This window comes from Motacilla alba, chromosome 8, assembly GCF_015832195.1.
Source record: "Motacilla alba alba isolate MOTALB_02 chromosome 8, Motacilla_alba_V1.0_pri, whole genome shotgun sequence".
NCBI classification, from domain to species: domain Eukaryota; kingdom Metazoa; phylum Chordata; class Aves; order Passeriformes; family Motacillidae; genus Motacilla; species Motacilla alba.
In genome coordinates this window covers 26441329-26455543 of record NC_052023.1, presented here as the reverse complement: position 1 = coordinate 26455543, position 14215 = coordinate 26441329, and the positions used below count along the sequence as shown (strand labels likewise).

Here is a 14215-nt window from a genome sequence, read left to right as displayed (position 1 = left end):
GACCCTCACAGAAAGAATACTTACTCTTCCAAGAATGAAGCTTGCAAGAGAATGTCACCATTGCTCCCATCGTCTGCAACCATTCATAATAGAAGTTATGCAAAGCAAATTGTCCCTCATCCTCTTTGAAAAGCATGGCTAGGCCAGGGCCCTTACAGACTGAATGCATCTTGTTCAGGGCTAGGAATCTAAGCATGTTTTTTACTGGGCATCAACAGCACTGAGAAGTCTCCAGATGATATCCACCAAAATTCCTCCCATCTGTGCTGTCAGTTTAATTCTCAAATTAGGAGAATTTTCTTTGAATCTGCTGTGGATACACTTCCCCATCTCGGTTACATGCAAAGGTCTCTTCACCTGCTTTCAAGAGATAACAGAAACTATTTACATCAACAAAAGAAGAAATTACTTCTCTAATACATCTACAAAACATGCTTTCCCGTTGTTCTTGCCTCTTACACATGTGCATAAATCCTGTACTATTCAAGCAGGTGATAGAAAAAGACATGTGATCTTTGAGGCTGCTTGGGAGTCAGGGATGAAGCTGCATCGGGGTGACTTCTCAGGTGGGACAAAGCAGCAGCAACCCACTTATGTCAGGCAAGGAGAGCAGCTTGTCCATCAAACAGAAGGGTCAGACTTCAGCAGTGTTAGTCCCTATTGTCAGCTGATGCAGCATCCAACACATTTAACTTGCTTTGAAGATGAAGATAGGCATTAGCAACAAGTCAGTTTCTCCCCACTTACCCCAATATTGATGAGACAGAAGCAACCAGGAGCTATCACCAAGGCAATGCAATCCATGGACAGCATTTCTCATCAAAGCATCCAGATCTGCAATTCAGTTGACTCTGGCAATGCATCAAGGCACTTTGCAGAGAACAAGGACTTGTCTTTAATGACCAGAAAAAAAAAAAAAAAAAAGAAAAGAAAAAAAAAAAAAGAAAGCCACCCAGGCTTAATTTAAATTGTTTTGCTTCCTTCTGCTTACAGTACACATCCCGGGGTTCTTCTATTCCCCCTGGCATATTAATAGCTCAGCCTCTTTTGTTTCATGTTTGCATAAGGTTCTTGGGGAATTGTATACAGATGAGACAAAAGGAAGAAACAGATACAGTATTTATAATTTATAATGGTTTGAAATGTCTTTCAAGGTCTCCTTGGCTCTTAAAGATAGGAATATAAATTAAGAAACAAGCAATCTCCACAGAGCTCAGGGGAGCCCAAAGTGGTTGTTGTTGAAGAAGTTTTCATTCTTGGATACTATAAAATACAAACAATGTCTCACCAGGCTGTGCTACAGACCATGAAGACGGGGAGAAAAAAAGAGAGGATCTTCAACATTTGGACACAGCAATGACTTTCAAGTCTTCAGGTCACAGGGTGGGTGGGGATTCACCCAAGTGGGAAGCAACAGACAAGGGTTGTGCCTTGGTCCTATGGGGCACTACACAACTGTGATGGACACACACAGCACAGAAGATCTGAAGGTCCCTCACACCTTCTCAGTTTGTTACAGAGACATCCTTGAAAACCACATCCACGTTGCCATCTATGTATAGATGCCACGTCATCTATACATACCAACACCAAAGAAAAAGATGTATTTTATTTCCCTCTTTTGTCTTAAATAACAAAAAAAATGTTCCCAGAGTTGATATTCCAATACTGCCAGAATAATTGTCATCATTAGGACTCTCCTAAACTCTGACCACAAATTAAGATGTTTCCTCATTAGAGAACACCTGTAGCAGTCACACAGCCCATGCTACCTACCTCTAGCATCTCACACAGCCTCATTCCTGCTCAGCTTCCAAGTGACAATTAGCTCAGCATAAGTCCACCATCATTTCCAAGGGCATGGAGAATCAGGAGAATCCCCCTGGAATGAGTACTGTTATAAAACTTGATTAGAGCTGGCAGTCCTGAGAGGAGAACAGATTTTTGGTATTTTCACAGCTGTCTAAATATGCTGGTGACAGCTTAAACCCCAGGGTTTCAGACACGGTGCAGAAAGATGGTCCAAGAAGTGACATCCCTCATCATTCATTGCGACGTTACCATGCACCCTTCCAGTATAAGACATATGGAAGAATAATTAATATATGCACACATTTTTTCTCCAGTAAGTCCTCTGAGGTCGACAGCAGGTATAAAGTCTCACCGCCTTGTGGAACTACTTGGAATGCAGAAGCCAAGACAGACTTTTCCTGGATTGTAACTAGTGGAGCCTGAAGCATGGGGAAAAGGTGTCTCTTTGCTTGAATTTCACCTTTTTCTTTTTTTTTCTTTTTTTTTACTTTGCAGGAGGACGTGTGTTTGCTAACCCTCAGGACTGTGCCCAGCACCTGATGAACGGAGACACGCTGAGCGGGGTCTACACCATCTCCATCAACGGGGACCTCAGCCAGCGGGTGCCCGTGTACTGCGACATGACCACCGACGGAGGTGGCTGGATTGTGAGTATCCACGTGGCATGTTGTCCCCACCACAGAGTAACTGAGCCCCTACCAGCAAAGCATGGCAATGACAGCAGGCTCAGCATCGCACGCTTCATTTCGCACGCCGCAGGGAATGGCCCACGCTCTGGTAATAATAGTTACACTTGGAGAAATGCCCTTTGATTTATTTGGCATGTTTGCAGTGCTTCTGGAGAGCAAAATCTATGAGTGAAGCTGATTTATTGCTCTAGAAATGAAATTAATGGCTGGTAGCTTTCATGGGGAATGATTCACACTGCCTGCAGAAGGAGGGTGTCAGGCATCACCCCAATTGAGTCTGCACAGGAGAACTTTGAAAACAAATGTCTATTTGGCTTTTGAGCTGTACAAACACTGCTTGTCTTGACGTAGATGGACTGACAGTGTAAGTAAATAATGCCATGGTGCTTTGATCTTACTCATGTCAAACTCTTACTTACACACATTACACAAAACCCTGCTAGATGTAGTCAAAACCAAAAAAAAGGGCTTCCTCAAATGCTGATTTCTAGCCAGTAAATTTCCCTCTCACTCTGCTTCAGAGCATCCTCTTGGATTTCACAGAAACAGCCAGCTCAAAGCAGAATTAAGTGCTAGAAAACCAGAGGCACCATGTACTAGTTAAAGCAGAAATCTTGAAGGCCAAATCCTTCCTATTCTACCATTGATTTGCTTTGGACATTGTCTAATATCTCTTTGATTTCTACACCTGCACATGAATTAATTGCATGCCTTCAATTAATACTAACTGGATGGGCATTGCAATTTTCTCCCCTGAAAGACACAATAGAAAGAAGAATTATTATCTTTACCTTGTGTGTCCAAAGCCTGGCAAAGCTGTCTCTTATCTCCATCACTATGATTTTCCCCCTGCTCTCCCTCCACGTCAGGTCTTCCAGCGGCGGCAGAACGGGCTGACCGATTTCTTCCGGAAATGGGCAGATTACCGGGTCGGCTTTGGAAACTTGGAGGATGAGTTTTGGCTGGGTATGACCTTCTCTTTCATTTGGTTGCCTTTCATTGACGTGTCAAACCTAAGTTCCATAAGCACTGTGTCAGCTGTTGGCTCCTTGCCCTTCACATTCCTCTACGTTCACCCTCAGACAGTTTTCCTTCTGTTCATTCCCTGCCCTTCACTTTAGGAGCTCATGCAGAGGCACACCACATAAAGGCACACTGTGAAGGTTTGCAGCTCCCTAGTTTGCTCTCTCTAGGAGAGAAGGGGAGTATGCTGTCAGTTTTCATGGACCAAAACCCATCACTGTCCATTGCATGACTACAGGTTGCACTGGCCAGGAAGTCAGCTGTCCAATGAAAGCAGGAAAGGAGTGAGTGGGAGACAGCATAGCTCTGACATTGAGTGTGCTCCTCCAAAACATGAACATGAGCCAAAGGGGCCTGCAGCATAAACACACTCTGGCTTGTATGGGAGCCTAACAACAACATAAGTAACACCAGGGCTCAACAGCTGAATGTTCCAAGCTTCAGCAGCATGAAGGAATCTGAAGCTAGGCCTTGAACCCACTGCTCACAGACACAGGGAGGTGAAGCTCGTGTGGGGACAGAGAGCTCAGACCCCAGCAGTGCCAGGAGATACACAAACTCACCACACGTGCTGCTGCTCTTTGATTCCTCTCCTTGCTCTCATTTCCCACTACTGTTTTATTTGCCTAGAGCTTTTCTTGTTTGTTCACGGAGCGGATCTGGGCACCAGGTCTCACTGGGTGTTTCCCTGTCTCAACAGGCTTGGACAACATCCACAAGATCACGTCCCAAGGACGCTACGAGCTGCGAATAGACATGAGGGATGGTCAGGAGGCAGCATATGCCTACTATGACAAGTTCTCCATTGGCGACTCCCGGAGCCTCTACAAACTGCGGATTGGGGACTACAATGGCACTTCAGGTACAGCCTCGCTGCTAGCAAGGGTCTTGGGAAATCCTGTGATTGGTTGGTCCAAGACTGTAAAGGAAATCCCAACATGAAATCTCACTTGTCTAGAGCGGCGAGACAAAAACCCATAGTCCTTTCTGCCTTCCTGCAGTCCATCGTGTAAACCAGGCTGATAAATCTCACTAAGGACACGGAATTTTCCATTGGGGATTAGATATTAAATATCAGAGACATTGCTGTCCAAATAACCAGGTCAACCATCAGAGGTGTCATCTCACTTGGCAATGGCCACAGCTGGCTATTGATGTCGTGCTGGAGGCTGTATTTATTGCCTTTCCACAGCTATGGAAAAATCTGAAATCCTCTGAGTCATTTCCTCACGTAAAGGCCAAACACTGCCCAGTTTTGCAAGGACACTGTCACACTTGCTTACTTGGTTGATTCAGGAGAGTTAGAGTTGCCCACCAGAAGAGAGTGGGTGTTAGAGGGGATCTCTTCCTCAAGAAGGGAGAAGGAGTACAACTCCAGCCCCATCATAGACATGGGATAGCCCCTTCTAGCCCCTGGGATAGACATGCCCAGTGCAAGCCCCCATGATGGAACTTCCACCATCTACTAGGTGGAACCCCACAACATACCTGAGATGCAGGAATTTCCCTATTCAATACCAGTCAGTTGCCACTGGAAGAGGAGTGACAGGAATCTTGACAGTGTGCAACAAAGCACTTGTTCTAACCTCAAATCCCAGGGCACAAAGCACCCAACCTAGTGCCAAGGGTGGCAGTAATAGTCTCTCCATGGCTGGATTGCACACAGTCAGCATGGATCCACTTCATATGTCCTTAGGGATTACCAAGGAGCATATTTAGAATGTCTCCTCCAAGTACATCACTCAATTCACCATATTTTACTCCAGCTTTTCTTTCACACAAAAGCAGCTGTCTAGTTATCCAGTGAGGAAGTTAGGGGTTTTGGTGGAATAAGATATCATACATCTTCTCAAAAACTTCTTTCCCTTATCCAAAGAGAGAAAAGGTGGCCAAGCATCCCAGTTCAAGAGATGAATGTTTGGTCTCCTTTGAAAGAAAAAGCTCCCTTTGGCTAAGAGGAAAGAAGGAGGCTGAAAGCATCTTGAAGTTATATAGCAGAGTCAAGCCTTGGGAAATCAGGGATGCCAAAATCTGGGATTGAATTAATTTCTGAAACACTGAGATTCAGATCCAAACACATATCCAAGCATTTTATCTGACAAAGCAAAGGAGTCTCTAAAGGTTGCTATGGTCTGCACTGATCCTAAACAGACAGCAGAGGACCTCAGATGAGCCAGTTGTGAACAATTCCAGTTAAGATTATCCCCAGACTGTCAGCTGTTTGAGCCATTGATTGGCATGGTTACCACAAACCCAGAATCTCCTAATTTCCTTGTGAAATGACCAGATAACTCAGACGCCATCACCTTTAACGGCACCTCTTTCCACAGGAGACTCCCTCACCTATCACCAGGGACGCCCCTTCTCCACCAAGGACAGGGACAACGACGTTGCAGTGACCAACTGCGCCATGTCCTACAAAGGGGCCTGGTGGTACAAGAACTGCCACCGCACCAACCTCAACGGCAAGTACGGAGAGTCCCGGCACAGTCAGGTAAGGGCACAGCTGGCTTGAAAGCCTCTGGAACTGCTTCCAGGGGAACATGTGAGGAAGCCTTGGTTAGGATTGGGGCGGTGTGATTGGTGCACTGGGGTCAGAACTGGTGGCATGACCCCATTCCAGCTGGAGGAAAGGGAGCCACCTTCAAGCCAACTAGGCTTTGTGCCTCACACACGCTGCCAAAGCAATTTGCTGTAGTGTGTTAGATTTAAAAAACTATCTACATGAAATTTGACCAGCCTTTGAGTAGTGGGGAAAAAACAATCAAGCCATAGAAGCAGGGGAGATGCTTGCTCCTGCTATAGCAAGTTTTTCCTTCTGGCTTCTCTACACCAATCAACCTTGTTTCCTTCCTCTCCCACTCTAGTTTCTTGTTAGGGTCTTTCCTTACCCTCTGTCTTTCTCTCCTTCCTGCCAGGGGATTAACTGGTACCATTGGAAAGGCCACGAGTTCTCCATCCCCTTTGTGGAAATGAAGATGCGACCTTACAACCACCGTAACATCTCTGGGAGGAAGAGACGGTCCCTACAGCTCTGAGCCAGCTGAACCCCTCCTGCCTCCCACCACCTGACCTTTTCTGTCATTTGTTTGTATTTTATAATATGAAAAGGGAAAAAAAATTACTACTCGTCTGAGATAGCAACCTGCCCCTCACAAGTGCTGGAGGGAACCGTGGCACAAGGAAAGGCCATGGGAAAGGAAAGACCTCATTGCTTTGCATTGTCCCAGAGAAATACCAAATTTCCAGTCTCCCTATCCCAATACTCTGGCCCTTAACATGAGAAGAAAGAGAAAGAGACAGATTTTTTGATATTTTTTTAAAAGACATAGAAACCCTGAGCAAACCCTGTTAGAAATGTTTGTCACGGGGCTTGTGGCGGAAACCTTCCCCACAGGTCCATTGGTGTGGCCATTTCCAGCCCAGTCATGGCCAGGGACGCCCTTCCTCTCCCTGCCTCCCTGTCCCCTCCTGGCAGGGAGGTCCCAAGCTTCATGCCATCCTGTAGACACCAACTCTTCCAGCAGGCAGAGGCCCATCTCTCCCCTACGTGCAGGCTCTGGACACATGGGAACTAAGTGAGGATGAGCAAAGGCTCATCCCATCCCCAGTTTTCACAGGAGGGCTTGGCAAATATCTGCATACGTAGGCAAACTCCAGAGAGTCCACAGCTCATGTGTTGGTCCCAACACAAAGTCATCCTCGTGTGCATGAGGTGTATGGGAATAAGAACTACTCCACCAGCCCCAGCCTTCATTATCCACTCCTCCAAGCTGAACTCAGCCCACTCCAGGTCCATGACATCTGCCTGGGTTATGCTGAACTTGATGGAGAAGAAAGGACTTAAATTAGAAGACTTGGGAGAAAAATCCCTACTTGTGGTCCTGAAATCTAGGACCCGTTTCCTCTGTTATTTCCACATTCCATCATGCTCTCTCTCACTGAGGTCACTGGTCGCAAACAAAAGAGTCTCAGAGGAGGAGCAGCAATAAAAAGGTATCACTTAACTGCAGCCCAACCTGAAGCCAGCAGCTGTCACAGCTCAGGTGCTCCTGTTCCTGGCCCTCCACCCACACAGGGAATTATGGCAATGCAGCTATGGGAAGGGAAGTGCAAGCTGAGGAATGCCCATATCCTTCCTTCTTCTGCACCATCCCTCTTCAATGCCATCACAAGGGGGACACAAATCTCAGTGCCTTGGTATTGCCAGCTCTCTAACAGGAAATCAACTGTTTCCCCGTCTGGAAGGGATTCCATTTGGATTCTGAAGCGCTTCAAGGCCCTTGGAAGAATTAATGAGTTCGCTCTTCCCATCCTTAGCTTCTCCTGTCTCAAGGAAGATGGACCATTTGGATAGCTCTGTCTGTGCCCTGTTGCCATTGTCCTCACCTCCACATAGCCCAAATGGCCACCATGCTTGTCACTCCTCTCCAAGGACTCGGATCAATGCTGGGCATTGTCACTGGCCTGGTCTCCAAGCAAGGACTCATCCCTGCATCCAAGGACAATGCAGCTCATCACTGGATTTGCAGCCAAAGGAACATTAGGAATGCTAAACACTGCTATCTGGTTTTATCACACTGAAGCTGCTTTGTCTCAAAAACATCTTTCAGATGGCAACATAAAGGCATCTTTGCAGTAGCTTATAATTCAGGCCAGTGTATCTTTCGTGGTCACACTCCTTAATGTTCTGACATTACTCATGATGATGGCTGCAGAGCTGAAGAAGAGCATTAGATGGGAAACATAACCTCCTTCTCCACGGCACATGAAATCACAGCTAGACGGCAAGATTAGATACAGGGCCCAGTCCTTCATGTGGTCTGCTTACAAGCTGACCTGGAGAAAGGATGCTCAGCAACATCTCATCTGTAAATGAGGTGTCCCTTCTTCCTTCCCCTTGGCATCAAACAGGCAACAAGTCAACCAGTTGAGCAACAGGTGAGTCAGAGGTTGCAGATGAGGGGATCTCTTGCAGGACATGGCTCCTGTCACAGATGGTGGCATGTCATGCCTCCTGAGCACCCAACCCGGCTTTAAGACCTAAAAGCCAACAAAAAGCAGCAAATGGAACTGATTAAAGCCTAAGAAGGCTTTTAGTAGACCAGCAGAGTAAATTTTTCTCCAAACCATCAAGAATTTGAAGGAAGAAATATCCCAACAAAAGCTGTAATGGAGCAGTGGTTATAACCAGCAGAGACTGGCAGTGGATGGTGCTGTTTTCTTACCTACCCAGGAGAAAGGAAGAGATGTCAGTGGAAACATACACTTATCATTCACAGTCAAGGGAAAGGCAAGAAACCTCTCTTTTCAAACGATTCAAACAGAAAGTTTGAAAAAAAACCCCAAAGTTTGCCAAGCTTTTCTAGAAGGTTCAAAAGAATATCCTCAAAAAGGCTGATTAGTCTCTAAACAGTTTTATTGGCATATATCTCTCCCTCCCTCCTCATGTCTGTCATCCTTTGTGCAAGTCCTGTAACCAGGATGAGTCAGCCCAGTTGACCCAACTGCATAGTCAGGTATGAAATTGGACAATGTCCAATCTTCCAGTGCTATTATTCATCAGTGCTGGCCCCTGACCCCTCATGTGATACCAGGATGTTGCTTTTCCATGGCATTGGTGAAAGACAGTTGCTACAATCTTTTAAAGGAAAGATTTCTACACATCATGGTTTTCTGCTGGTGATAACCCAACCCAAGCCCAGGCACACAGCCAGCAATGATTACCCAGTCATTTGGGGCATTGTCTCCTGTTCACATTGACCATAAACAAGATACAATTTCCCAGGAAGTTATTTTTCTATATTGTCTTTTTTTTTTTTTTTTAACAAAGCTCCTGCCGGCAAATTTGTGCTTAATGTTGATGCTCCAGAAGGCTCCATAATTAAGTAGTTTCTTCTCACCCTCCATCACTGAGTGGGCTAGTTCATTCTCCAGCTAGACCAGGTTTGGCCCTGAAATTCCCAGAAACCAAGCCTGGATCTGGTGCAGTGCTCATCTTGAGAGACTTGGCTTCAGCATGTGAACTTCCACTGGGCTCTGGTGGCTCCATGGCCATCCTGGGTTTGTGTGGCTCAGGCTTGTTCCAGAGCCCAAAAACGAGCATGAGGCTGTTACCCAAACCACACTATCCACTGCAAGATGCCATTTTGTGTAACAGGAAGCAGCACATCAAATCCTTCACACAGCAGAACATCATGTGTGCCCATGACCCTTGCAGCCTTTCAAAGCCACCTCTTATTTCTTACCCCAAAATTCCAGAGGGAAACACAAAAGGACTTTCATCTCTTGTCCAACATTCATTTCCCTGTTTCCATTCTCCAAGCCCACCTTCCCCTCGCACACTGCACTGAAACATAACCAAAGAGAAAAAAAGAGTCCTGAAAGGAAAAGCTGCTTTTAGTAAAGTGATGGCATCTATAAATGAATAATTTCAAGAAGGAGAGAGGCCAGGCTTTTCCCAAGGGTAGCTGGGTTTTGGTAGGAAGGTACCAGGAGAGGATCCACACAAAGGTTGGGGAGAAGTCTGCTTCTACTCTTTATCTTTGCATTACTTTACTCTCCCAAATTTGCCCTAAACCGGGCCACATGGGCATCTCAAAGCTTAGTACCAGCCTAAATGCACTCTTGCCTCCTTCCCAGAGGGATGCTTATCAGCTGAAGTGCCCGGGTGTGGAAGGCACAGCTCATGCCACCTTCACTCCCAGTGATGCACTGGTGAGGGCCCAGCCAGTGGTGTCCTCATGCCCCCATCAGTCTCAGAGCAACCTGACAAAATACAGCAGGAGCCGAAGTACCCTCCTGGTGCCTCACCTCCATCCCAGCTCAGAGCTGCCCTCCTGCTGTGTCCCCACCATCACATCTGGGGGTGACCATCACTCCCTCTCCTGTGCCCCCAGACATGCCCACAAGTTTTGACTTTACCAAACACTGCCAGCAATGAACTCTCACCCCAAAAAAACCCCTTTAATTCATGCTTACACCCACTAACAAAGGGTTCTGTTCTGGGGCCAAACAAGAAGCCCATCCCTGTTTCTGCCAGCCAAGCGCCCTGGGATGGCCATAAAACCCAGCAGAGTCCCCTGGGGACCACCAGCACCTCCAGGGTCACCTTCCCCTTTCCTAAAATCCTGATGGTGGTGGCAGCTCCTTGCCCCTTCCAGAGGGGAAATTTGGGGTAAGTGGGAGGGAAAGGCCCTTCCCTTGGGAGATCCTGATGCCTAGACCCGCCTCAATACCCAGCCTGCAATTCTTCAGGTGTCAGTGGCTTCTCAGAAGGATGGTGACACAAAGACCTAAACAAACAAACAAACAAGCAGCCCCCTGTGTACAGGTGTTATCCTGGAAATGTTCTTAATATGTTAAAAAAAGTTTAAAAACATAAATAAGAAGGGAGAGCAGAAGCAACGAAATGCCTCGAATAGATTCTGATGAACTCAAAGACAAACCACTGGAACCAAATGAGGGGGAAAGAAAAGTAAATAAACGCATAAATAAAATCTATAATATAAATAAATAATATATTAAACAACCTTCCCCACCCTGTAATGAAAATGTAGCTTGGAGAATGGGATCAACGCTTGTTAACCATTGTTAACTAGTATTTTTAGTCCTGACCGCTCTTAGGCTATGTATAGTTCCTTTTTTTAATGCATTTTCTATACATTAATAAAAGATACTGAAGGAGTGAGCTGTGTGCCTGTCCAGGAGTGGGGTGGGACCAGGATCCTCGTGCATCCAAGCCCAGCAACACTTCAGCCCCAACTTTATGCCAGGAGGGCACACGCATCCCCTATCCCTGATCTTTGGTTACCCCGTGGGAGGAGCATGGGGGGCTTAGCATGGATTCACATTCAAACCTGGAGGGACAGAGCAGCTGATAGACCCAGCACATGCAGTGTAATAAAAAAACAGTGGGAGGAAGTTTTGGGGCAGCCCGGCTTTGGCCGGTGATCCCGTCTCCATCCTTGTAGGTGTTCAAGACCAGGTTGGAAAAAGCCCCGAGCAACCTCATCCAACCCCAGGGCTGCCTTGGGCAGAAGGTGGGACCAGAGACTCCCAAGTCCCCCCAAGCCCAGCTATGCTGTTAAAATAAATAGCAATAATGTGGCCGTGAAGTTGGGTCAGCACGGTCGGTCCATTAACCACAGGAAGGCAGGGAGCTGGAATTTGGACTCAGCCCAGTATGAGACATCTTGCTAACAAATTTAGCTGCTCTCATGAGCTACAGAGGCTCTTGGCTCTGCAATTTGCAGCCAGAGAAAGCAAAGCTGTGGTATGAATGCTGAGGAGCAAAGGGAAACAACCCCAAAAATCTTCAGTGAAAACCATTTGCCTGATTTAAACAGCAGTCTGTTGCCAACATGGTGGAAACGCCACCAAAAAACAGACTGGAAGGCTCGTTCCAAAAGAATATACTCCCCGTGGGAAACAACAACAAGAACAAAAACCCCAGCACTGATTAGCAAAAATCTCTAGGATGGATACGAACTTCAGAAGATTTTGAAATTCTTCTCTTATTTCACATGAAGAATTTACCCCAACCTCTTTGTTTAAAGTTTTCACATTCGACACGTAGTCAGACAGGATGAGAAAGCTTGAAAGAAGCTCTTCCTCCAGACCACTTCAATATTTTCTAAATTTGACTTTGTAGAGACAAAACAGGGGAGTTTTCTTGGTGGCAACTTCTCTTTCTTGCTCGGATTTGTGAGACAAAAAAGGAAGTTTGTGAGAGAGGGGATGTCCCACCTTGGTCATGACCCTTAGTACACCAAAAGCAAGGCGTGAAGCCTGATGGACTTGACTGTCTGGAATAAATGAGCTTTTTTTGTTCTGAAGGTAGTGCCATGGAAGACCCTTCATGCAAGGGCTGTGCATGGAGGAACTGGGGGATGGAGATGTGTTTGGGATGGGGAGGAAGGGTTACCTGTGCTGGTATTGTCCTCCCAGTCTCACTATGCTTGGCCAAGCCATTGTCTGTCACAGCATATATTGCAGCTGAGACAGCCACAACACACAAAGTATCAGCACAGAATTTTGGAAGGCTGCAAGCATCTGCACTTGTTCTGCAGCCCTTTCATCCCCTCATGTTGATGCAGTGCCCCTGTGTGCCCTCTGCTCCCTTTGGGGGTTGCTCAGTGCCCCTGGGCACTCCATGGCTCACTGCTGTCAGTGCTGCTCACCTGCTCCTCACAGCTGTGCCCACTGGGGATGAGGCTGGGCCCAGCCCCATCCCAATTACCACAAACTGTGTACCTACAGTTGTCCAGGGTGTTTTATTTATGGTCTCTAAGAGAAGGGCAACACCTTCCACTGTGCACCCTCAGCATGTCTGGGGCCAAGTGAGGCCCCCAGGGCCTCCATTTCCTGCAGAGAACCTCCCAAAAAGTTTACCTGGAGGAAACACGGGCTTCCTATTGAGAAAACCAATAACAAGAGACAGGTGTGTATCACTCAGAGGTTGGTTCCTAGAGAAGGCAGGTAGCAGACACATGGGGAGCTGCAGCATCCCTCTGGATCATAACCACCTCCCAGAATCAGAGTCAAGGCCAACTCCATGTTTCAGAGGGGATGAGAAGGGAGTGAGGGCTGGCAAAAGCCCTTTATAAACCCTACAAGTTTTGATTTAAGCCAGGGAAATGTTTTGCCCCATCATACTAAACCCTGGGGAGCTCCTGCCCTATCACACGTGCTCACCACCCTCATCACTCTGGCCCCTCTGCCTTTGCACAACTCAGAGCCGTCACCATAATCTAGACATGGTCCTGCATGTGGTGGGATCTCATATTTCCAGCCATTCCAAGAAGCATGCCCTCCAGGCATGCCACACTCCAGGCATTTCCAGCCACCACAGCCCCCCCATCTGCACTTTACACAGAGATATTTCATCACAGCCCTCTTACCAAAGTCCCCTTTTTGCATGAGTGATGCTCAGGAACTTTGTTCCAACAGCAAACATCAGGAGGGTGTACAAAGGTCCTCAGCAAGGACCTTGGGCACCCATCCCAAACCCAGAGCTCAAGCAACATATTTCCAACAACACATCCTGCAGCCTCAGCCCAAAAAAAACCACGGGGGAAATGCCAGCCCAGGAGCACAGTGTGGCAGGAGGAGCTGCAATGGCTCCAGAGCAAGGCTGGAGCAGGCTGATGAAGGGGCAGCTTTGTGCCATACATTCAAAGCTGCTTCATCGCTTAGGAGACATCATTTTTATAGCACCATCTTCAACAATCTCAGATTTTAATTTCCCCTCATAAGACGGCATGTTTTCATCATCCCTTTTAAAACTCTCATTCCCATCTTTATATTTTAACTCCTGGGGCTACAGGCTCTAATGTTTATTTATGTAGAATGTAAAAAAAATATAAATTATCTCTTTTCATCATATCTAAATGCAGGGATTTTAAATTTTATTATTTAAATTTTATTGATGTGTCCCCTCTCCCTGGGATGAGGAATGCTGTGAATAGCAGTCTCTAGGCTTATCCCCCTTCCCTGCGATATAGCCAGCAATTTTTCTGCTTGCAACTTGTTTCGACAAGCACAGAAACAATCCTAGAATGGGTTGGGAAGGACCTTGAAAGATGATCTAGTTCCAACACCTCTGCTATGGGCAAAGACAGCTTCCACTACCCCAGGCTGCTCCAAGCCCCATCCAACCTGGCCTCGGATACTTCCAGGGATCCAGGGGC

The 14215-nt window shown here is 46.7% G+C and overlaps 1 protein-coding gene across 2 annotated transcripts in view; it reads left to right on the top strand.

The window, feature by feature from the left end:
- The window catches only part of TNR (tenascin R), a 76767-nt gene extending 65553 nt beyond the window's left edge, over positions 1–11214 (top strand). For both annotated transcript variants that reach the window (XM_038144464.1, XM_038144465.1), the window contains 5 exons: positions 2308–2459; positions 3371–3467; positions 4225–4386; positions 5855–6018; positions 6443–11214. In XM_038144464.1, coding sequence (XP_038000392.1) covers positions 2308–2459; positions 3371–3467; positions 4225–4386; positions 5855–6018; positions 6443–6562 — 695 coding nt within the window. In that variant the 3' untranslated portion in view covers positions 6563–11214. The remainder of the gene's footprint in view (positions 1–2307; positions 2460–3370; positions 3468–4224; positions 4387–5854; positions 6019–6442) is intronic.
- The last annotated feature ends 3001 nt before the right edge of the window (positions 11215–14215 follow it).